Here is a 24476-nt window from a genome sequence, read left to right as displayed (position 1 = left end):
CAATCAGAAAATGAAAATTCAATTCTATGATTGGCTTGTGACTTAATTTTATATAGAATTTGTAGAAATGAATTTAAGACTTGGTAAAATTTCTCTAAAAACTTCTGAAATATAAAGTTCCTATTATTTTGTAAATTTGTATAATTTGGGTCTTCTTTTATTTATATATATATATAGAGAGAGAGAGAGACTGGAGTAAATATCTCCTATAAAATTTTAAAAAAAATTGATTTGAGAGAGAACGAGAGAGAGAAACATCAGTTTATTGTTCCACTTATATAAGCATTCATTGGTTGCTTCTAGTATGTGCCCGGACCAGGGATCAAACCCACAACTGTGGTGTTTTGGGATGATGCTCCAACCAACTGGGCCATGTGGCCAGGGCAATATCGTGAATGTATGTGTTAGAGAGAAGGAAGGCATAATTAAATTTTCCAAAATCAGAGTTGACATTTGTGCTTAATTGTAATTAATTGCAATTAACTGCACAATTTTAGATTAGGAATGGATAAGTAATTGTAGAAAAACATGAAATGTATATTATGATTTCAATTTATAGTTTATGTTTATATTTTTCCTCATGCGTGTCCCCTTTTTGGTAATTTTAAATGATTTAAGTTTTATAAAAATGATATTTATTGTAAACATTTTCAAGTAACATGAAAAGTACAGATAAGAAAATTACCAATGACATTAATGAACAGAGATGTTCACCAAATGATAAAGAAAGAAAGATGTCTTTGGTTGTCTGTATAGTCGTGAGTCACATAACAGTGTTTGGTCGTGATGGATGGCATATACGACAGTGGTTTCCTATGATTACAGTGGAGCTGAAAAATTCCTATCACCTAGTGATATCATAGTTGTCAACAGTGTGGCGTTAAAGCATTACTTATGTGTTTCTGGTAATGCTGATGTAAGCAAACCTACTATGCTTCCAGTCATATAAAAGTATAGCACATAAAATTATAGTAGTAGACTATACCATATAGGTTTATGTAAGTACACTATAATGTTTGCATAACAGTGAATAGCCCAAGAATGCATTTCTGAACATATTTCTGTCATTAAGCTGTGCATGACTAATTTTTGTAGTCTTCAGATAAAGCCAAATGTCAGTATGTAGCATAAGATACACTTTGGAACATTTTATAATCTAACAGTGATTATCTTGTAGTGTTCTGGTAATCACTGTTATGTACTATTTCTGCTGTTTGGGGAAAGGAGTTTTACCTATTTCTTATGAGATTCACAAAGCAGAGCAATGTATTTTTACAGCAATTGACACTGTTAGGGAGTAATCTGATGGCTTGCCTGGTGCTATTTGAATTTATGGTAAGGACATATTTCAGATGGTTCTTATGAATAGGAAGATTGATTGCAAACCTTCCCCTCTGAAACACCAGTCAGCTTTCCCAATCCTACTCCACATTCAGCTTCCAGAGGTGCCTGAGGATTCTAGTTCCTAAGTCTTTTAGGGTGTTTCAAGTAGCTTCTTATTGTATTCTCCCAAACGCCGTAGGTATAAGAAAGCAAAAACCTAATAATTGTTTTATCTACCTTCTATCTTCCAAAATCTAATTGATTGATATTTCCTGTCAGGTACTAGCTTTCTATACTTTTGTGGATTTAGGTCTTTCTTGTCTCTTTCAATATTTTACAGAAAGCAAATAACTTTTATATTATAATTACTGGGCAACTTGATCTTGTTTTCTAGTCGTTCCCACTCAGTTTTTTCTGTTACAATACATATGAAAGAAACTACAATTGATGGAGAGGAGCTTGTTAAAATTGGAAAGTTGAACTTGGTAAGCATCTATCTTAATACCACTGTTTCGTTCTTTTTTTTTTTTTTTTTTTTATTGAGGTATAACTGACAAATAAAATTACAATATGATGATTTGATATACATATACTTTGTAAAACGATTACCCAGATTAACAAACCATTACCTCACATACTTCCTTTCTTTTTTTTTGGTGAGAATACTTAAGAGATCTATTCTACCAAATTTCAGGATAGTATTATTAACTGTATTAGTGTGTATCAGATCCCCAAACTTAACTCATCATTGAAGGCTTGTACCCTTTGACCAGCATCTCCCTATCTCCCCAGCCTCTCTGCTCCTGATAACCATCATTGTATTCTCTGTTTATATTAGTTCAACTTCCCTCCCCTCCCCCCCGCTTCCACGTATAAGTGAGATCATATAGTATTTGTATTTTTGTCTTAGTCTGGCTTATTTTACTTAGCATAATGTCCTCTGGGTTCATCCGTATTATTGTAAGTGGTAGAATTTCCTTTCCCATGGTTGAATAATATTTCATTGTGTGTATTGTATATAACACATTTTTATCTATTAATACATTGACAGACTCGTTGTTTTCATATCTTGGCTCTCTTGCATAATGCAGTGGACATGGGGGTGCATATATCTCTTTGAGAAACTGATTTCATTTTCTTTGGATGTATACCCAGAAGTGGCATTGGTAGTTCTCTTCTGCTATTGTATTCTTGACCCCCTCATAGAGCATCCTGAAGTTTTGTACGTCTAGAAAATATTGTTATAGTTACTGGGTTATTAGCTTTGTAGTAAGTTGCTAATTATAGAAAAATGATTTTGCTGGCTATTTAATATATTACGTATAATATGAGGATGAAAATCTTTGAGTACAAATCCAATAGTCTTGACAACCATTTTTTTTTTAAATTCAAGGTTGATCTTGCAGGAAGTGAAAATATTGGCCGTTCTGGAGCAGTTGACAAGAGAGCTCGAGAAGCTGGAAATATCAATCAATCCCTGTTGACTTTGGGAAGGGTTATTACTGCCCTTGTAGAAAGAACACCTCATGTTCCCTACCGAGAATCTAAACTAACTAGAATCCTCCAGGATTCTCTTGGGGGGCGTACTAGAACGTCTATAATTGCAACAATTTCTCCTGCATCTCTCAATGTTGAGGTAAGCTCTTTGAAAGATTTTGGCAAGTTGGTAGCTGTAATCCTTATTTAGCTATCACATTGTCTTTGAAAGTTCATTTACTGGCTTTATTCTATATCATAACAAAAAGAATTTGACATTACATATGACACATTTAGGAGGACAACACTGAAAAAAAAGTCTTTCTCCTTCCTGACAGAATTTTTAATCGTAAAAAAACAAGTTACTGGCTTTTTCCACACAGTCATCAAAGAAATTTGCTATGGTCATTAACAATGTATGGTTATATGGGGTATAGAGATTTAATTGAGGACTTAGAAGTGGGTTAAGTGAATGTTAGTATTATAGAGACTGCTTGGAGAGCAATAAAGATGGGGTTGGGTGTGTGGGAACAGGTGCAAAAATTAAAAGAAGCAAAGAACAAAGATGGCAAAATCTCGTATTTTTTATTTTATTTATTTATTTATTTATTTATTTATTTATTTATTTTTAGAGAGAAGTGAAGGGAGAGAGAAAGAGGGAGGGAAACATTGATGTGTGGTTGCCTCTCTTGCAACCCCAGCTGGGGACCTGGTCCACAACCCAGGCATTTGCCCTGACTGGGAATTGAACTGGCGACCCTTTGTTTTATAGGCCAGTGCTCAATCCACTGAGCCACACCGACCAGGGCTCTCCTGTCTTTTTTAAAAAAATATTTGTATTGAGATATAATTTACATACCATAAAATTCACCCATAAATGTGTATAATTCAGTGATTTTACTGTATTCACAGAGCTGTGCAATCATCACCAAAGTTTAAGTTGAGAGTATTTTCATTACCCCAGAAAGAAATCCTGTAACTGGTTTTGTTTTTTTTTTAGAAATTCTGTAACTTGTAAGCAGTCACTCTCCATCTGTCCCCAGTCTCAGCCCTTGGTCCCTTGCTAACCTATTCTTTCTAATCTGTAGATTTGCCTATTCTGGATATTTCATGTAAATGAAATCATACAATAAGTGTTCTTTTGTAACTGGTTTTGTTCATTTAGCATAATGTTTTCAACATTCATCCATGCTATACTGTGTATCAATACTTCATTCCTTTTTGTGAATGAGTAATAAGATGTCTGTCCGGAAAAAGTCCATTCATTGTTGATATAAAGAGAATGGTTTACATGACATCTATGTAACCTGGTGGCCAAGGAGACTATACTGGAATGTGCGTGCCTCAACATGACGACTTCACTGTATTAGTCAGTGGAGGGGGTGGTACATGCTGTTGAGTCAGCATGTGTACTGTGTGGCTGTGGCATTAAAAATGATGGAGCAAGTAGAACAATGAATCTTGGTCAAATTTTGCATTAAGCTTGAACATTCCTCCATGAAACTGTTTGGGTGATTGAGAAGGCTGCAGCTATAGGCAGCTGGTGATTGGCAGCTTCATCATGACAATGCCTGCTCATGCATCACGTCTCGTGCAGAGTTTTTTGGTGAAACATCAAATCACCCATGTGACTCAGCCTCCCTACAGCCCATATTTGGCACCCTACAACTTCTGGCTTTTCCCAAAACTAAAGTCCCCTTTGAAAGGGAAGAGATTTCAGACTGTCGATGAGATTCAGGAAAATACGGTGGGGCAGCTGATGACAATTGGGAGAACCATGTGAGATCCAAAGGTGCATATTTTGAGGGGGACTGAGGCGTCATTGTCCTATGTACAATGTTTCTTGTATCTTATATCTTCAATAAGTGTCTCTTTTTCATACAACGTGGCTGGATACCTTCTGGACAGACCTCATATTCCAATATATGTATATAGGACATTCTGTTTATTCATCAGTTGATTGAATTCACTGAGTTTTAAAAGACTAGTTTAAAGTAAAAAATTACTGGGTCAAGTTATTATAAAGTTAAAGGCCCTAAAATTGAAGAGAAAGAAAAAAGTTAAGGATGTTTTGAACATTCTTTTTTGGAGGTGGGGTATAACATTAATGGGTTGATTTTCAGATTAGCTATAATCATAAATTATTAGTCACAAGTTACTATATACTACATTTAGATAACAGAACTACAATCTCTTACTGTCTTTAGTAATTGGCCTTTTCATCACAGGAAACTCTGAGTACATTGGAATATGCTCATAGAGCAAAGAACATACTGAATAAACCTGAAGTTAACCAGAAACTAACCAAAAAAGCCCTTATTAAGGTAATTGTGAATTTTTGTGGAGTAACATAATCTTGTTTGACAAATGTGAAAGTAAGGACCTGCACTAAATAGTTGTTAAAAGATTTCTTAAATTGCCTGTGGTAAAACTTCTCAAATCTGGTGATTAAATTAAATACCTTGTATGTTAAAATATTTTTCTAATGCTAATATGTTGACTTTACCAGCTCTATTAAATCAGAAAAATTTGAAAATATTTACATTTACAAAATTTATTTATTTATTTACAGCTTAAGGGTATGATTACTGTAGCATTCACCCATTGTAAGTCTACAGTTAATGATTTTTGTTTATTAGATTCCACATATGGGTGAAATCATATGATACTTCTCTTTCTTTGGCTGACTTATTTCACTTAGCATAATGCTTTCCAGGTCCATCCAGCTGTTGTAAAGGGTAAGATTTCCTTCATTTTTACATCTGAGTAGCATTCCATTTGTAAATGTTCCATGCTTTTTTATTCACTCATCTACTGATGGCCACTTGGGCTGCTTTCAAATCTTGGCTATTATAAATAACACTGCAATGAACATAGGGGTGCATATATTCTTTCAAATTAGGTTTCTTTGAATATATTCCCAGCAGTATAATCACTGGATCATAAGGATGTTCCATTTTTAATTTTTCGAGGTAACTATACTGCTTTTCACAGAGGTTGCACCAGTCTGCATTCCCACCAACAGTGCACAAGGGTTCCCTTTTCCCTACATCCTCACTAACACTTGTTCGTTGGTTTATTGATGATAGCCATTCTGACTGGGAATCGAACGGGTGACCCTTTGGTTCACAGGCTGGCACTCAATCCACTGAGCCATACCTGCCAGGGCTGGTTTTGGTTTTAATTTTCATTTCTCTGATGATTGGTTACATCGAGCATGTTTTCATATGTCTATTGGCCATCTATATGGTCTCTTTGGAGAAGTGTCTATTCAGGTCCTTTGATTATTTTTAAATCAATTTTTTTTTTTTTTTTTTGCTGTTTTAGAAGTTCTTTTGCTTTTTAAAGCAGTTTTTTTTTTAAAGATTTAATTCTTATAGAGAGGGGAAGGAAGGGAGAAAGAGAGGGAGAGAAACAACAATGTGAGAGAGAAACATCGATTGGTTGCCTCTTGCTCACACCTCCACTAGGGTCTGAACGCACAGCCCAGGCACATTCTCTGATCTTTCACTTTGTGGGACATTGCCCAACCAACTGAGCCACACCAGTCAGTGCGGTTTTATAAGTTCTTTATAAATTTTGGATATTAACCTCTTATCAGATGGATCCTTGGTGAATATGTTCTTCCTTTCAGTGGGTTGGTTGTCTTTTCATTTTGTTGATGATTTCCTTTGCTGTGTAAAAATTTTTTAGTTTGATTTAGTCTCATTTGTTTATTTTTCTTTTGTTTCCCTTACCCATGGCAATATATCAGAGAAAATATTGCCAGGAGAAATGTACGAGATTTTACTACCTTTGCTTTTTTCTAGGATTTTTATGGTTTTGAGTTTTAACATTTAAATCTCTGATCTATTTTGTATTTGTTCTTTTGTACGGTATAACAGGGTGTTCTGCTTTCATATTTTTTTGCATTTATCTGTCCAATTTTCCCAACCCCATTTATTGAAGACTACCCCAATGGATGTTTTTGCCTCCTGTGTCAAATACTATTGATCATAAAGGCATGGGTTTATTTCTGGGCTTTGTATTCTGTTCCATTGATCTGTATGTTTTTTTATGCCAGTATCATGCTGTTTTGATTACTATGGCCTTGTAGCATAGTTTGATATCAGGTAGTGTTATTCCTCCAACTTTGTTCTTCTTTCTCAAGATTGCCGTGGCTCCTTGAGGTCTATTGAGGTTCCATATAAATTTTTCCAATATTTTTTCTAGTTCTGTGAAGTACACCATTGGTATCTTGATTGCATGGACATTTTAATAATGTTAATTCTTCTTATCCATGAACATGGTATATTCTACCACTTATTTGTATCTTCTTCAGTTTCTTTCTTTGGTGTCTTATAATTTTCTGAGTACAGGTCTTTTGCATCTTTGGTTAAATTTATTTGTACATATTTTTTTAAAGCAATTGTGAATGGAATTGTTTGCTTAGTTTCCCTTTCTGATAGTTCATTATTGGTGTATAAAAATGCAACTGGTTTCTCACTATTTATTTTGTATTCTATTTTACTGAATTAATTGATCGGTTCTAGTAGTTTTTTGTTGGAATCTTTAGGATTCTCTATGTATAGTATCATGTCATCTACAAATAATGACAGTTCTACTTCTTCCTTTCCAATTTGGATGCCTTTTATTTCTTGTCTTTTTGCTATAGCTAGGACTTCCAGTACTATGCTGAATAAGAGTGGTGAAAGTGGACACCCCTGTCTTGTTCCCGATATCAAGGGAAACATGTAGTTTTTGCTCATTGATTATGAGTTGGCTATGGGTTTGTTATATATAGCCTTTATTACCTTGAGGTATGTTCTTCCTATTCCCACTTTGCTGATAGTTTTTAATCATAAATGGGCGCTGTATTATATGTAATGCTTTTCCTGCATCTATTGATGTGATCATGTTGTTTTAATCCTTCATTTTGTTTATGTGGTAAGTCACATTTATTGATTTGTAATACTGTACCAACCTTGCATCCCTGGAATAAGTCCCACTTGATCATGGTGTATGGCCTTTTAAATGTATTACTGGATCTGTTTTGCTAATATTTTGTTGAAGATTTTATCTCTGTTCATCAAGGATATTGGCCTATAATTTTCTTTCTTTGTAGTGTCTTTATTAGATTTTGGAATTAGGATAATGCTGGCTTTGTAAAATGAGCTCAGGAGTCTTCCATACTCTTGAATTTTGGAATAGTTTGAAAGAGTAGGTGTTAGTTTTGCTTTGATTTTTTTGGTAAAAATTCACCTGTGAAGCCATTTGGTCTAGGACTTCTGTTTGATGGAATTTTAAAAAATTATTGCTTCAATTTCACTAGCTGTAATCGGTCCAGATTCCCTGATTCTTCCTGATTCACTTTTGGAAGATTGTTTCTAGGAATTTATTCATTTAGTCCAGATTGTCCAATTTGTTGGCATATAGTTGTAATAGTTTATTACCATCCTTTGTATTTCTGTGCTACCAGTTGTTACTCTCCTCTTTCATTTCTGATTCTATTTATTTGGGCCCTCTTTTGTGTTTTCTTGATGAGTTTGGTTAAAAGTTTGTCAATCTTGTTTGTCTTTTCAAAGAACCAGCTCTTGGCTTCAGTGATCTTTTGTATTGTTTTTTTTTTTAAGACTTTTTTCTTTATTTCTGCTCTGATCTTTATTATAATTTCCTTTCTTCTCATTTTGGGCTTTGTTTGTTGTTCTTTTTATAGTTCCTTTAAGTGTTATGTTAGATTGTGTATTAGAGATTTTCCTTATTTCCTGAGGTAGGCCTTTAATGCCTTGAATTTCTCTCTTAGGAATGCTTTCGTTGTGTCCCAAAGATTTTGGATTGTTCTCATTTTCCTTTGTTTTAAGGTAACTTTTGGTTCTTCTTTGATCTCCTTTTTAACCCATTCATTGTTTAGTAACATGTTATTTAGCATCCATGTCTTTATGTGTTTCTCAGTTTTTTCTTTTGATTTATTTTTAGTTTCACACCATTATAGTCAAAGAGGATACTTGATATGATTTCATTCTTCTTAAATTTATTGAGACTTATTTTCTGTTCTAACATTGGTCTGTCTTAGAGACTGTTTCAAGTGTACTTGTCAAGAATGCATATTCTTATGCTTTGGGGTGAAATGCTATGAAGATACCAATTAAATCCATCTGATCTAGTGTGTCATTTGAGGCTGCCATTTCCTTATTGATCTTTCTGTCTGGGAGATCTGTCCAGTGAAGTCAATGTGGTGTTAAAATCCCCTTCAATGACTGCATTACCGTTGATCTCTCCGTTTATGTCCATCCAGATTTGCTTTATATGTTTTAGTGCTCCCCTGTTGAGTGCATAAATGTTTACAAGGGTTATATTCCATTTTTGTATCACTCCCTTTATCATTACGTAGTGTCCTTCTTTGTCCCTTTTTATAGCCTTTGTTTTAAGGTTTGCAAATATAAGTATTGCTATGGCAGCATTTTTTTCCTTTCTATTTGCGTGAAATATCTTTTCCTTTTCCTTTTCTATCCCTTTACTTTTAGTCTGTGTTTCTTTTGTTTGAGGTGGGTTTTTTTGTAGACAACATATATATGGGTCTTGTTTACAATTTAATGATTTTGAGTACATTTAGAATTGTGCAATATCACCACAATCTAGGTTTAGAAAATTTTTATTACTCTATAAAGTTTCCCTTTGCAAATCAAATCAACCACTTGTCTGTTATGTGTGTACACACACACAAACACACACACACTCACTCGCTTTTTCTGGACATTTCCTATAAGTGGAATCATACAATAGTTGGTCTTTTGCATCTGACTTATTTCCCTTGGCATAACATTTGGGCTTCATCTATGTTGTACTATATATCAATAGAATAACTCTTTATTGCTAATTAATATTCTGTTATATGGATAATATCACGTTTTGTTTATCCATTCACCAGTTGATAGGCATTTTGATTAATTCCAGTAATGCCGCTATGAACATTCACATACAAGTCTTTCTGGTGATGTGTTTTTATTTCTCTAGTGGTTTAATTGATGGGTTGTATAATACAGTACATTTATGTTTAACTCTTACAAAAATGTTTTCCAAAGTGGTTGTACTGATTTAAATTTTTACTGGCAGTTTTAAGGGTTTGCAATTTCTCCACATCCTCTCCAACACTTGTTATAGTTGTATCTTTTTCATTTTAGCCATTTTAACAAATGTAGAATGGTACTGTAATGTGATTTTAATTAGCATTACCCTAATGAATGATAATATCGAGCATCCTTTCTCATATCTTTTTTAGGAAACATCTATCAAAATCCTTTACCCAATTTTTTAAATTTTTAAATTTTTTTATTATTATTTTGTTATCCTCACTCGAGGACATGCCTATTGATTTCAGAGAGAGGGAGAGAGAGGCAGAGAGACAGAGAAGCATCGATTAGTTGCCTCTCTTATACCTCCCAACCCTGATCGAGGACAAAGCCAGGAACCCAGGCATGTGCCGGATTGGGAATTGGACCTGTGACCTTTCAGTTTATGGGTCATTTTCCAACCAAAGGAGCCACACCAGCCAGGGCTACCCAGTTTTTAATTGGAGTGTCTTCCTACTGTTAAGTTTTAAAGAGTTGTTCACATTTTCTAGATACAAGCCCTTTATGAGACAATTTGTAAATATTTTCTCCCAGTCTGGCTTGACTTTTCATTTTCTTGGTACTGTTTCTTTTTAATTGAAGTTTTTATTGAGGGAATTATGGATTCACATGCAGTTGAAAGAAATACTATAAAGAGATTCTTTGTACATCTTGTCCCAATTATAATAAAATGTCACCGTAGGGCATTTATGTGTGTATATTTAGTTCTGTACAGTTGTCACGTGCAAGTTCATGATTCACCACCACAGTCAACATGCTGAACCATCCCATCCCAGGGAACCCTCATACCATTGCTTCCTTCACATTCCTACCTCCCCTCCCTAATCTCTGGTATCCACTAACCTGTCCTCTCTTTACAAAATTTTGCCATTTCAATGGAATCATACAGTAGGTAAACTTTAGATTGCCTTTTTTCACTCAGCATAATTCTCTGGTTCATCTGAGTGGCGTATATCAATAGATCTTGTTTTTTAGTGCTTAGTATTTCATATATATACCATATATAGAGTTTGTGTAACCATTCACTATTGAATGACATATAGGCTAATTTAAGTTTTTCACAATTATAAATAAAGCTGATACGAACATTATTTTACAGGTGTTTGTGTAAACATTTCTCTGGGATAATTACCCGAGTTTAATAGTTGGAATGTGTGGTAATTGAATGTTTAGGTGTTTTTTAAGAAACTGCCAGGCTGTTTTCCAGAACAGCCATACCATTTCACAGGGCCACTAGCAATGTATGCATGGTCTAGCCTCCTCAAATCCTCACCAGCGTTTCCTGTTGCAACTTTTTTATTTTAGAGTAATAGCTAATAAGTATCTCACTGTGATTTTAATTTATATTTCTCTATTTGCTAATAATGTTGAACAGCTTTTCATGTGCTTATTTGCTGATTTTATATCCCCTTTGGTGAAATGTCTGTTCATGTTTTTAGGCTGATTTTCAAATCTGATTTTCTTTTTTTTTAATTGTTCTGTTTTGAGAGTTCTTAATATATTCTAGATACTAGTCCATGTCACAAAAGTGGTTTGTAATTATTTTTTAGTTGGTAGCTTATCTTCTCATCTTCTTTATATAGGCTTTTGCAGAGCAAATGTTTTTAATTTCAATGTGATCCATTTTTCCTTCTATGGATTGTGCTTTTGGTGTCAGTTCTAAGAAGTCTGTGCAGCTCTAATGTCCTAAAGATTTTTTCCTTAAAAATTTTTTTATTTTATTTTTTGCTGTGTGTGTATCTACATTTCACATTTAAGTCCATGATCCATTTTTGAACTAATTGTTGTTAAAGGTGTAAAATTTGGGTCAGGCTGCATTTTTTTTTTTTTTGCCTGGTGGTAGTGGTTTGGATTACTTTAGCATCCTTTCTTGTAAAGGCTATATTTTCTCAATTGAATTGATTTTGTACCTTTGTGAAAAATCAGTTTGATATATTTGTGTGGGTACATCTCTGTCTCTTATTTGTGTTCCATTGATTTATACATCCCTTCCCCAATACTAAACAGTTTTAATTACTGTAGCTGTGTGATAACTCTTGGAATCAGATAAACAGTTTAAGAGGAAGTTTATATGAGGAAACATTTTACTTTGTAAAATATTTCAAATTGTCAGGCCCAGAGAAAAACTACATTGATTTCATATTTTTATTTTATTTATTTATTTTTAAAATATTTTTTTTTTTAGAGAGGGGAAAGGAGGGAGAAAGAGAGGGAGAGAAAACATCAATATATGGTTGCCTTTCACGCACCCGCAAGTGGGGACCTGGCCTGCAACCCAGGCATGTGCCCTGACTGGGAGTCGAACTGGCGACCCTTTAATTCACAGGCTGACTCTCCATCCACTCAGCCACACCAGCCTGGGCTATTATTTTTAGGATACCGGGCTTTTAAATATGCATATTTTATTTAGATACTTGAATTGTTGAACCATAATACTATTATTAAAACTAAAAATATTTTACAGTAATTCTATAATATAAAATATTCAGCCGTTGTTTAAAATTTCAGTGGTTTCAGTTTATATACATTTTTATTTTTTTTATTTTATGTTTTTAAGTATATTTTATTGATTATGTTGTCACAGTAGTCCCGATTTTTTTCTTCCCTTCACTCCCCTCTGCCCAGTCCTCCCCTTCCCTCCAGTAATCCCACCTGCCTTAGTTCATGTCCATGGGTCATGCATATAAGTTCTTTGGCTCCACCCTTTCCTATATTATTCTTAACTTCCTCCTGTCTGTTTTGTACCAACTGATTATACTTATTAATCCCTGCACCATTTCCTCATTTCTCCCCCTTCCCCCTCCCAGCTGATAACCCTCCAAGTGATCCCCCGATACCTATGATTTTGTTCCTATTCTGGTTTGCTTAGTTAGATTTTGTTTTTATATTTTAGATTCAGTTGTTGATAGTTGTGAGTTTGTTGTCATTTTAGTGTTCATAGTTTTGATCTTCTTTTTCTTAAGCCCTTTTAACATGTCATATAATAAAGGCTTGGTGATGATGAACTCCTTTAGCTTTACATTGTCTGGGAAGCACTTCATCTGCCCTTCCATTCCAAATGATAGGTTTGCTGGATAGAGTAATCCTGGTTGTAGGTCCTTGCTTTTCATGACATTGAACACTTCTTGGCAGTCCCTTCTTGCCTGCAAGTTTCTTCTGAGAAATCATCTGATAGTCTTATAGGTACCCCTTTGTAGGTAACTATTTTCTTTTGGTACTTTTAAGATTCTTTATCTTGAGCCTTTGGCATTTTTATTATAATGTCTCTTGATGTGGTCCTCCTTGGGTCTAGCTTGTTTGGGACTCTCTGTGCTTTCTGGACTTGTATGTCTGTTTCCTTCGCCAAGTTTGAGAAGTTTTCCTTCATTATTTTTTCACATAATCTTGCAATTTCTTGCTCTTTCTCTTCTGGCAACCCTGTGATTCGGATGTTGGAACATTTAATGTTGTTCCAGAGGTTCCTAAGCCTCTCCTCATTTTTTTCAATTCTTGTTTCCTCATTCTACACTGGTTGACTGTTGTTTTTTCTTCCTTATGTTCCAAATTGTTGATCTGAACCCTTCGCCATTGGTTTTGTGTGGCTTTTCCTTTGTTTCATTTAGCATAGCCTTCACTTCTTCCCTTATGCGTCTGCCATACTTAAGCATATCTGTCAAGCCTGTGAGCATCTTTATCACCAGTGTTTTGAACTCTATATGTCTGTTAGATTGGCTATCTCCTCATCACTTAGTTCTCCCACTGGAACCTTGATCCGTTCCCTCTTTTGGGCCATAATTCTCTCTCTCTTCATCTTGACAGGCTCCTGTGTTTGTTTGCCTCTGTGTCTTACATAGAGCTGTCGCTCCTGTTTTGTTGTAAGGGACAGAGCCTTAGGTATTCATCAGGACCAGGGACCCGTTTCACCATGTTGTGGTGCTGTATGTGGGGGATGGGTCAGAGAGGGAACAGTGACACTTGCTCAGCACTCGCCCCTTTTCCAGGCACTTCTCCCACTTCTGTATGGGATTGGCGCCTCTCTAGCTGTTGCCCCGACCCTCGTTCCCAGAGTAGGTGGATCTGTGGATGTTCTAGGACTGTGGAGGCCCTTTAAACAAGCTGACTCTGCTGTGAGACCAGCAGTTTCTCCCTCTGCCCCAACCCCCACTGGTTTGCACAGTCAGAAGTGATGAGGCTTTATTTTTCCTGGTGCTGGAACTGAGCTGTGTGGTCTGGTCTGGTGCTGGGAGCGCTCCCCAGGTGTCCCTCCCTACTATTTAAAACATGTGACTGCACTTTCTACTGGCTTGCTGCCGCTGCTGCTCCCACAACGACCACACTGCATTCTTTCCATCTCCGCTCAGTCCCTCCTACCTGTCTGGATGGATATTTCTTTATATATTTGTTTGTTGGACTTCCATGCAGCTCGATTTTCTGGAACTTCTGGTTGTCTCTAGTTTTGAGGTAGTTGTATTCCTTCCTAGTTGTGGAGGGAGATGAAGCGTGTCTGTCTAGCCCTCCATCTTGACTGGAAATCCTATTGTTTATAGTTTTGATCTTCTTTTTCTTAAATAAGTCTCTTTAACATTTCACATAATGTTAGTTTGATGATGATGAACAACTTTAATTTTCTCTTGTCTGGGAATCTCTTTAATTACCCTTCAATTCTAAAAGATATCTTTGCTAGGTAGAGCAATCTTGCTCTCTACTTTTCATGATTTTGAATATTTCTTGCCAATCCCTTCTAGTCTGCAAAGTTTCTTTTGCGAAATCAGCTGACAGTCTATGGGAACTCCCCTGTAGGTAACTAACATCTTTTCTCTTGCTTTTTAAAGATTCTCTCTTTAACCTTTGGCATTTCAATTATGATATTTCTTAGAGTGGGCCTCTTTGTATCCATGTTGTTTGGAACTCTTTCTTGACTTGCATTTATATTTTCTTCACTAAATTAGGGAAGTTTTTTTTTTAAATAGATTTCCAATTTGTTGTCCTTTCTCTTCTCCTTTTGGCACCCCTGTGATGTGAATGTTGGACCTCTTGAACGAGTCCCAGAGGTGGCTTACACTATCCTCATTTTTTTTGCATTCTTTTTACTTCTTGTTGCTCTCATTGCTTGTTTTTTGCTGCCTGTGCTCCAAATCATTGATTTGATTTCTCAGCTTCATCCACTCTACTGTTGTTTCCTATAAATTGTTCTTTATTTCAATTAGTGTATCCTTCGTTTCTTTTTTTTTCACAGTAGAACATTTTTTAATGTAAGTATAAATGATTCTGTAGGAAAATTCTGTGATTTTATGTATACAAAAGTGAGCATTACATGTCATTTAACATATTATCACAAAGCTCTTGCTAATTGAAGGGGCCAAAGTCTAGATAAAGCTTGTAGCCTCACTGAATTCTATGCCTGAGAACAAAGGGTAATTTCTGCTTAGCAATCCTCAATGATTATGTAGATAAATGTTGCTAAAATATTCAGAAGCTGATACAAAGTGAAGTGTAAAAATCAGAATGTACCATTGCTTTCCCCTGCTACTAATTACTTGCTTTTCCTTTCTTTCACCTGTATTATGTCACTTTGCCTTTCCTGTACAGACTGAATGAAGACCCAACTATATAGGATCACTACATTTTTTATCACTATCTTCAGACATTGTCTTTATTTTTTATTTTTATTATTTTTTATTGATTATGCTGTTACAGTTGTCCCAAATTCTTTCCCCCCTGCTCCCCCCTTCCTCCAGTTGTCCTCCCCCTTAGTCCATGCCCATTGGTTATGCATATAGTTCTTCTCAACATCTTCCTGTCTACTCCATTCCCTCCTACTATGCTTCTTAATTCCGGTACCATCTCCCTCCCTTTCCCCTCCCCGCTGACTTCCCCCCAATATGTTCCCCGTACGTATAATTTTTTTCCCCCTCTCGTTGCCTACTTAGTTTGCCTTTGTTTCGATTCCCTAGCTTCTGTTGTTGGTTGTTGTGATACAGTTTTCATTTTAATGTTCATAGTTTTGATCCTCCTTCTTCTAAACAAGTCCCTTTAACATCTCATATAACAGTTGTTTGGATCTAATGAACTCCTTCAGTTTTACTTGGTCCTGGAAACACTCTCTGCCCTTCTATCCTGAATGACAGCTTCGCTGGATGGAGTATTCGTGGTTGTAGGTTTTTGATTTTCATTACTTTGAATATATATACTGGCAAGAAAAAGGGCCCACATCAACTTTTTTGAGAACTGTAAAAGTTAGTCAAATGCTTGCAACAATCCAAGGGGCATTTATCCAAGAACAAAGTTTGTGAAAAATATTTTAAATAATTTTAAAAAGATTTTATTTGTTTATTTTAGAAAGAGGGGAATGGAGGAAGAGAGGGAGAGAAACAACGATGTGCGAGAGACTGCAATTGGTTGCGTCTCGCATGCCCCCAGCTGGGGACCTGGTCTGCGGCTCAGGCGCGTGCCCTGATTGGGAATTGAATCAGTGACCTTTCAGTTCGGGGGCTGGTGCTCGATCTACTGAGTCACACCAGCCAGGGCTTTTTTAAAAAATAATTTTTTAAAAGATTTTATTTGCTTTGTAATTTTTAACGTGCTTTTTTCCTATTCCTCTCTCCCCAGTTCCATCTACCAGCGAAAATGAGCAGTCTAGGAAGGATGGGCAGAGGAAAATGGGCTTGGAGCTCCCCCAAACCTCCACTGCTAGAATTGTCAATTTTTGTCACATGTTAACATAGATAACATTTTACAATAAAAAGGGCTATTTTCCAAAACAAAAATTAGAAGAATAGCATTGTTTTACATTTCTACAAATCTCTTTCTTCTTAGTAGAAGAAAGCTAGATGGTTATATCTGCTCCTGCATGCAATCTCTTGAGGTATCATTTATCATGTAGCGTCTGTAAAACTCTACTATAGACTTGTGAGAAAATGAGTGTGAAAAAGGCAAATAATGACCCTGACGGGTGTGGCTCAAATGGTTGGGAGTCATCCCACAAAGCGAAGGGTGGCAGGTTTGATTCCGGTCAGGGCACGGTTCTGGGCTGCTGGTTCGGTTCCCCGTTTGGGGTGCATGTGAGAGGCAACGGATGGACGTTTGTCTCTCACATCTATGTTTCTCTCCCTCTCTTTCTCCCTCCCTTGCCCTTTCTCTAAAAATAAATAAATAAATAAATTAATTAATTAAAAAAGACAAATGCCCTGCCTGGCTGGTGTGGCTCGGTGGATTGAGCACCGGCCTGCTGACCGGGGGGTTGCCGGTTCGATTTCCGGTCGGGGCACGTGCCTGGGTTGTGGGCCGGGTCCCCGGTTGGGGGCATGTGAGAGGCAACCGCACGTTGATGTTTCTCTCCCTCTCTTTCTCTCTACAAAAGTAAATTAAAAAACTAAAAATTTAAAAAGCCAGGAGACTAGAGATAACCTAGAAAATAAATGTAGATGAGGAGGCCAGAACACTAAGCCCTGGGGTATTCCCAAAGTACAGAGATCAAGGAAATGAGGAGGAACCTGCAGAAGGCTAAGTAAGAGCAGCTCGTAAAACAGGGGGGAAAGGTGCAGGGATTAAGAAGTACAAATTGGTAAGTACAAAATAGACAGGGGGATGTTAAGAACAGTATAGGAAATGGAGAAGCCAAAGAACTTATATGCATGACCCATGGACATGAACTAAGGGGGGGGAATTACTGGAAGGAATGGGGGTACTGGTTTGACGAGGGTAAAGGGGGGAAAATGGGACAACTGTAATAGCATAGTCAATGATATATATATATATATATATATATATATATATATATATATATATATATTTAATTTTTTCCTGGCTGGTTTGGCTCAGTGGATTGAGCGTCGGCCTGCGAGCTAAGTGTCGCTGGTTCGATCTTCCAGTCAGGGCACATCAGAGAAGGAAAACTCTGACTCCAAAAAACCTCCGCTGCCTTGCGGCATACCTCTTCAGGGGAAAGGCTAAGGGAGTAAACCCCGACAGAAAATCCGGAGCCGGAGTCCCTAAGGCGGTTTGACGTTGTAGTCAACACCGGCAACTCCTGCGGCGCACCTGAAGCCAAGCTGTATTGACTCCGTCTTTCCCTTGGACCCTTCAGCTGCGAAGAGAGGGGGGGTCTGCTGCATGGGCAACAGCAGACCCTCCATATCACCCTGCCCAGGCTCTGTAGCTTCAGCTTCACTGGAGAGGACACTCCAGCGACATCGCAAGATGTCGATTCAACACGGGAGGAGACAGATACCGTGTCACTCCCGAGTCGGACTGCACAGCCATTCTCGGCGGTGCAGATAGACTCTTAAGAAGCTACACCATCGTCTCTCGAGACGGATGGCTGCCGCCGCCGACTTTGAATATATCTTGCCAGTCCCTTCTTGCCTGTAAAGTCAGATGATAGTCTAATTGGGACCCCTTTGTACATAATACTTCACTTCTCTCTTGCTGCTTTTAAGATTCTTTCTTTATCTTTAATTTTTGACATATTGATAATAATGTGTCTTGGTGTGGTTCTCCCTGGGTCCAGCCTATCCGGAACTGTCTGTGCTTCCTGGACCTGTAAGTTCATTTCCTTCCCCAAGTTAGGGAAGTTCTGCTTCTTTATTTTTTCACTTAATTTTTCAATTTCTAGTTCTTCTTCACCCTCTGACAATCCGATAATTCGAATGTTCGATCACTTATAGCTGTCCCAGAGGTTTCTCAGCCTCTCCTCATATTCCTCACTTTTCATTTCCTCTTTCTGCCCTGGCTGACTGTTTGTTCCCTCCCTATGTTCTGATTCGTTAATTTGATCCCTGGCTTTCCCTTCCTCACCACTTGTATGTATTTTTGTTCATTTCAGAGGACTAGCCTTCATTCCTTCCCTGTCTTGATTAAGCCCTGCTGTTAGGTCTGTAAGCTGTCTTATAACTATAGCTCTGAACGGAGCCTTGGAAAGATTCGCTATTTGTTCATCGGTCAATACTTATATTTGTTTTTTTTTGTTAGCTGTGTGATTGGTATTTCAATCATTAATTCTGCCATTCTGACCGTTTTGTTTATCTTTCCTTCTTGTGCGGGGCGCTGTCACACCTCCTAAGCTATATTGGGCGGAGCCCCGTGTGCTCATCACAACCTGGCGACCTTTCTCATCACGCTGTGGCGCTTTGCGTAGGGGCAGGGTTCCAAGATGGATTCTTGCTGTTACTCTCCGCTGAGGAACAGGGCTGCCTCCCAATGGGGTCTGCCTTCCCAGGCGTTGGAATCACGAGCCGACGGATCTGGTCTGCAGCCGGGGCCGGCCCCCAGTTGCTTCTCCCCTCCCCCCAAATACAGGTGTCTGCTTACTGGGTCCCGCTGTTTGCTCTTGCATCTGCTGCCTCCAGCACAGTTTGATCTTTCTCAGGCGCGGGTTCGCACTTCCTACCCGTCCGGACGAGCGCCACTTGTTTATGACTTCATATGTTGGACTTCCATGTAGCTTTATTTTCATGAACTTCTTATTATTTTTAGTTTTGCAGTAGTTGTAATCCTTCTTAGTTGTAGAGGGAGACAGAGCGTGTCAGTCTATGCCTCCATCTTGGCTGGAAGTCTCTTTTGTTTCTGACTGGATCTTTTTTGTGCTGTTGAGGTCCTCATTGAGTTCCTTGAGCATCCTTATAATCAGTGTTTTGAACTCTGCATTTGAGAGATTGCTTATCTCCATTTCGTTTAGCTCTTTTTCTGAAGTTTTGATTTCTTTCATTTGGGCTGTGTTTCTTTGTCTTCTCTTTTTGGCAGCCTCCCTGTGTTTGTTTCTATGTATTAGGTAGAGTTCCTTTGACTCCATTTCTTGGTAGTGTGGCCTAATGTAGTAGGTGTTCTGTAGGGTCCAGTGGAATAGCTTCCCCTATCACACAAGCTGAGTATTGCAGGTATGCCCACTGTGTAGGCCGTGTACATCTTCCTCTTGTAGTTGAGCCTTGATTCCTGTTGGCAGGTCAATGGGAGAGATTTTCCCAGGCTAGTCAGCTGCAAGGACTGGTTGTGACCACTGATCATCACCCTCTACCCTCCATGGAGGATAAGCTGTGCAGGGGCAGGGTGGTGGTGCTCTACAGTGGTCTGTAGCTGCCCACTGGGTGCTCAGGTTCTGGGGTTTCCCAGTTGGTGCAGGCCAAGGTCAGCCCCTAACTGTCTTTTGCCCTGCACCACCCTGCCTGAGCTATAAAGCAATCTGAGATGGCTGCTACTTATGTTGGGCTTGGAGATTCCCAGGGAAAGCCAAGCTGTAATCCAAGCTGGCTGCTGCTAGTGCTGGGCCTTGAGCTCAGTGGGGCTGGTTGTTGCTTATTTGATAGGATTTAGGCAGTTGTGAAGCTTGAGCCAAGACCAGCCATTCACATGGAAAAGCAGCTTGGTGTGGGCCCTTAAGTTGGGTGGGACGGGGTCTCAGAGGATCTCTAGGGCAGGGCAAACACTGTTAGCTAGGTTGATGGAGTCTCAAATATAGTACCAGCTTGCCAGCTCTGTGGCTCTGAGGGGGAGGATTCGGAAAAGGGATAATGACCTCTGCTCACTTTGATACCAGACACCTCAGTTTCTCCCATATGCACTGGTACCTTTCAAACTGCTACCCCAGTGCTGGAGCTCAGAGGTTGTGAGTCTGAGTAGGTGAGTCTGTGTAGGTTCTTTAAGAGGAACTGCTTGGGGATAGCAGTTTTCTTTGACCAATTCAATCCTCGCTGGTTTTTCCAGCCAGAATTTCTGGGGACTTATCTACTTGGCACTGGATTCCCTGGGCTGGGGGGCCTGGTGTAGGGCTGAGACTCCTAACTCCTGAGAATCCCTCCTGAATTTTTATCCACCACACATGGGTGTAGAACCTGCCTGTTCTATGCCTGTGCCCCTCCTGCCAGTCTGGATGGATGTGGTCTCTTTAATTCTGTAGTTGTCAGACTTCCATTCGTTTTGATTTTTGACAGTTCTGAGTGATGGCTGTTCTATATTTTAGTTATAATTTTGATGTGGTTGTGGGAAGAGGCGAGCCATTTCTGCCTATGCCACCATCCTAACTGGAAATCCTTGTATACTTTTGTAGTAGTTTGTTTTAGGATCCAAATAAAGTTGACCCTTTGCAATTTTTGGATATATCTTTGGTCTCAATACATTGCCACTCCTTTCATCCCCACCCCCCTATAATGTATTTGAGAAAGTACCTGTATTATTTGTCCTGTAGTACCTTTTGATGTGTCCTTTACTTTGTGCTTTTCCATAAATTGGCAGTTGGATCTGGAGTCTTCATAGATTCAGGTATCATGTTATTAATGTATTTTTGGCAAAACCGTTTCACAGGTGATGGTATATTCTCCCACAAAGAAGGAATGTCTGCTTCTTTATCTTTTTGTGAGGAGTCGATGATATTCAATGATGTGATACATTCGTTCTTGAAGGGTTGCAAAACGGTGATTTTCTAATTCAGTTGCTCTTAATTGATTGCCGGACCACCTCTGTAAAGGGAAACTTGCCCTTAGCTATCCAAGAGTATAGTTCTTATAAGGAATGCCTGATTCATTTTCCTTATTTGACGGTTTTGAGAATAACGAGCTGGTGTCGTAGCTTTCATAATGTCATTACAAACTCATGGACTTAAAATATATGTGTTAACCCATTGTAGTTATTATTGTCACTGATGTTTAAATTGTTACTCCTTTGGTCCATGGTGACCTCTTCAAGTGAGTTCTTAATTTCTTTTCATTAGCCCAAGCTTTTTTCGCTTCCTTCCTATTTTGTTTGACAAAATATTCAGTGTTCATCTTGAATATTTCTTGTCTTAGTCCTAGAGCCAGACAATTCCTGAAAGAATCCTGTTTCTTTATAGTGTGAAATGCTATTTGGAGGCCAACCTGGGTACTGGAGATTGTGTTGTTTTTTTAGGACGCCCATATTTTTATAATATGAGTATATTTAAGGGCTCTTTGTAAACTGTTGGAAGACTTTGTTCTAAACAGATTAATATTCGATGAAAGGTATGGTTATTACTTTTTAACCATACTTTTTTATGCAAAAAAACATGAAAGGGCTACTTGTTTTATTGTATATCCTCCTAAAACCGAGTTTTAAAAAGTTCTAAATTTACACCTACAACATTTTTCTTGTGTAGGAATATACAGAAGAGATAGAGCGTCTGAAACGAGATCTTGCTGCCGCCCGTGAAAAAAATGGGGTGTACATTTCTGAAGAAAATTTTAGGTAAGCTCTTTCTATGAAATTATTTTCTTTCTTTTTTAAAATATTGTTATTCTAATTCAGTTGTCCCAATTTTTCCCCCTGTTGTCCATGTCTGTAGATCCTTCATACATGTCCTTTGACTAGTCCCTTCCCCTTCTTTCCATTGTTATCCCCCTCCTTCCTACCCAAGAATAAGCATTTTCTAATAACAGGCTGTTTGAAGTAAAATTTACTTATCTGACAGTAAATAAAATTTTCATATGTAGTTCCTACTACAAATGCTTGATTTTCTTTTGACATTAACAAGTAGTTATCAGTTTTAAAAGTTTTTAACTTTATTTTTAAAATAATTTAATAATAGATTCATATAAAATGAGAAGAGTTACAAAGAAGTTCCATTTGTTTTCCATTCAGTTTCCCCCACTGGTTACCTCTTAAATAACTTTAGTACAATATCAAAATTGGGAAGTTGACATTGGTACAATGTGTATAATTCTATGCCATTTTATCACATTTGTGGAATGTGTAGTTCTCCATTTAAGGTATGGAACTATCCTATCATCACAAAAATCTCTTTCTTGCTGCCCCTTTATAGTCATATCTACTTTATTTGCCTTCTTTGCCAATGATCCCTAACCCATAACAATCACTAATCTATTCACTTTTTAAAGCTCTGGAGTAGTTTGTTCAACAGAAAACTTCCAATGAAGCTTTATGTAGAAACATTAACAACAGATTAAGGGCAGAGGATTATAAATTGAAAATTTTTCATTGCATTTATCCTTGAAGATATTAAGGAAGGTAACTTTCACAGGGCATTTTAAAATTAATAATGATAAAAGGTATTTAGAACTAATTGATAATAACCAAAAAACATTTTAGTATAATCTTTTACTTTTTTATAGGTATATAATCATTTCACTAGTATAAAAATCATTTAATAAACTCATTTTTCCCTTGTTATTTTCAGTTGTCATAGTGTGCTGTATCCTCCTGATTGGTTCATATGTTCATTTTATAAATACTTAAATGTATATTTTTGAGTATCACAGGTTATTAAATAACACTTCTTTTATTCTTTCTGTCTAACTTTAGTTTTGTTTTTTTTTTTTTTTTGTAGCCCATACCCAGTTGACAAAAACACTTTTACAAAAATGTTTTGTAAATTTGCACTTAATTCTTAAACTTGATACTGGTTTTTCTGTGTGTTTCTCTGGTTTTCAGATATACTTCTTCACTCTACACATGACAGTATTTTATTATATTTTTCAATTGTTCACTTAACAGGTGCTGCTATTTCTACCACTTCTATATTTTTAAACATAAATTCTAATTGAATAAATACTTTATATTTTAAGTTAGGTATCAGATACTCTTTGTTGTTATAATACCGAACTTAAACTGTTTTAAAACAGCAAGGAATAGAATGAATTTCAGGTTTATTTAATTCAGTAACTCAAGGATCTAGTTTCTGTCGGTTCCCACTACTGTTCTTCGTGGTGGCTTTCTCCTAGAGCTGCCTGCATCAGGGATGATAGTCAGCAGCAGAGCACCTATATGCTGTCATTCAGGGCCGTTGTGGATGAGAGGCTTTCTGTCCTTTTACCGTCAAAACTAGCTAGGAGAACACCACTTATGATTAGTTTAGGCCTGAGTTGTGTTTACATGTTAACCAATAACTGGAAAAGGAATTGAGTAGCCATAATGGTTATGAGCCCGTCAGGCATAGTCCCTGGATCTGGGGATGGAGGCAAGCATAACCATACAGCTCAGCTGCTGCATACATAGTCAGGGGAGAATCATCCCCCAAAGGAAGACTTGATGCTGGGACTGAGTGCTTAACCAATGAATATCTACGAGTGGTGTTTATCCTTTGATTTGCTGATACAGTATTTTCTGCTATTAGTAGTGAACATTAGACATTGGGGACTGATTATCTAATTTTCTTATCTTCTGTTCATCTCTTTGATATGTTTTAGATTAAGTAATAATTTTATTTTTAGTTTGTAAATCCCATGATTGAAAAGACAGTGCTTGATCTTAATAGACACGAAGCATATTTGAAACAAAGTTCTTTCTGAAAAGTCGGAGAAAGATCACAAAAGCTGCAGCCAACATTTCAAACAAGATAATGCTTTATTTATCCCAAGCTTAATAGACCCTTTAAACTATATTATAATGTTACATTACCTCTTGTACATTTGATATAAGAAAAGCATTTCAAATATTCCATTCTACATGAAAGACCCATTTCTAATAAAGAATAATATATAATAGTTAATCAAAAGATTGTTAGAACTAATTGTTCCCTCACACCTCAGTTCTAGCTTTTCCTTTAGTCAACAATTCTCTAGCTAACAATTTGAGAAAATTTGCATTCACAAAAGAATCTCTGTCTTTTAGCACAGTGTGGAATAG

General features: G+C 37.3%; 1 protein-coding gene across 1 annotated transcript in view; it reads left to right on the top strand.

Annotated features, from left to right (window-relative positions):
* KIF11 (kinesin family member 11) overlaps positions 1-24476 on the top strand; it is a 57302-nt gene that overhangs the window by 10042 nt on the left and 22784 nt on the right. Inside the window, exons 7-10 of the mRNA XM_090277962.1 lie at positions 1718-1808; positions 2717-2959; positions 5028-5123; positions 21991-22079. Of these exons, the coding sequence (XP_090134088.1) occupies positions 1718-1808; positions 2717-2959; positions 5028-5123; positions 21991-22079 (519 nt within the window). The remainder of the gene's footprint in view (positions 1-1717; positions 1809-2716; positions 2960-5027; positions 5124-21990; positions 22080-24476) is intronic.

This window comes from Furipterus horrens, unplaced genomic scaffold (genome assembly GCF_987537825.1).
Source record: "Furipterus horrens unplaced genomic scaffold, mFurHor1.1.pri manual_scaffold_5, whole genome shotgun sequence".
Lineage (NCBI taxonomy): Eukaryota > Metazoa > Chordata > Mammalia > Chiroptera > Furipteridae > Furipterus > Furipterus horrens.
The sequence above is the reverse complement of the archived record's forward strand: the minus strand, read 5'-3'. Positions and strand labels throughout refer to the sequence as shown.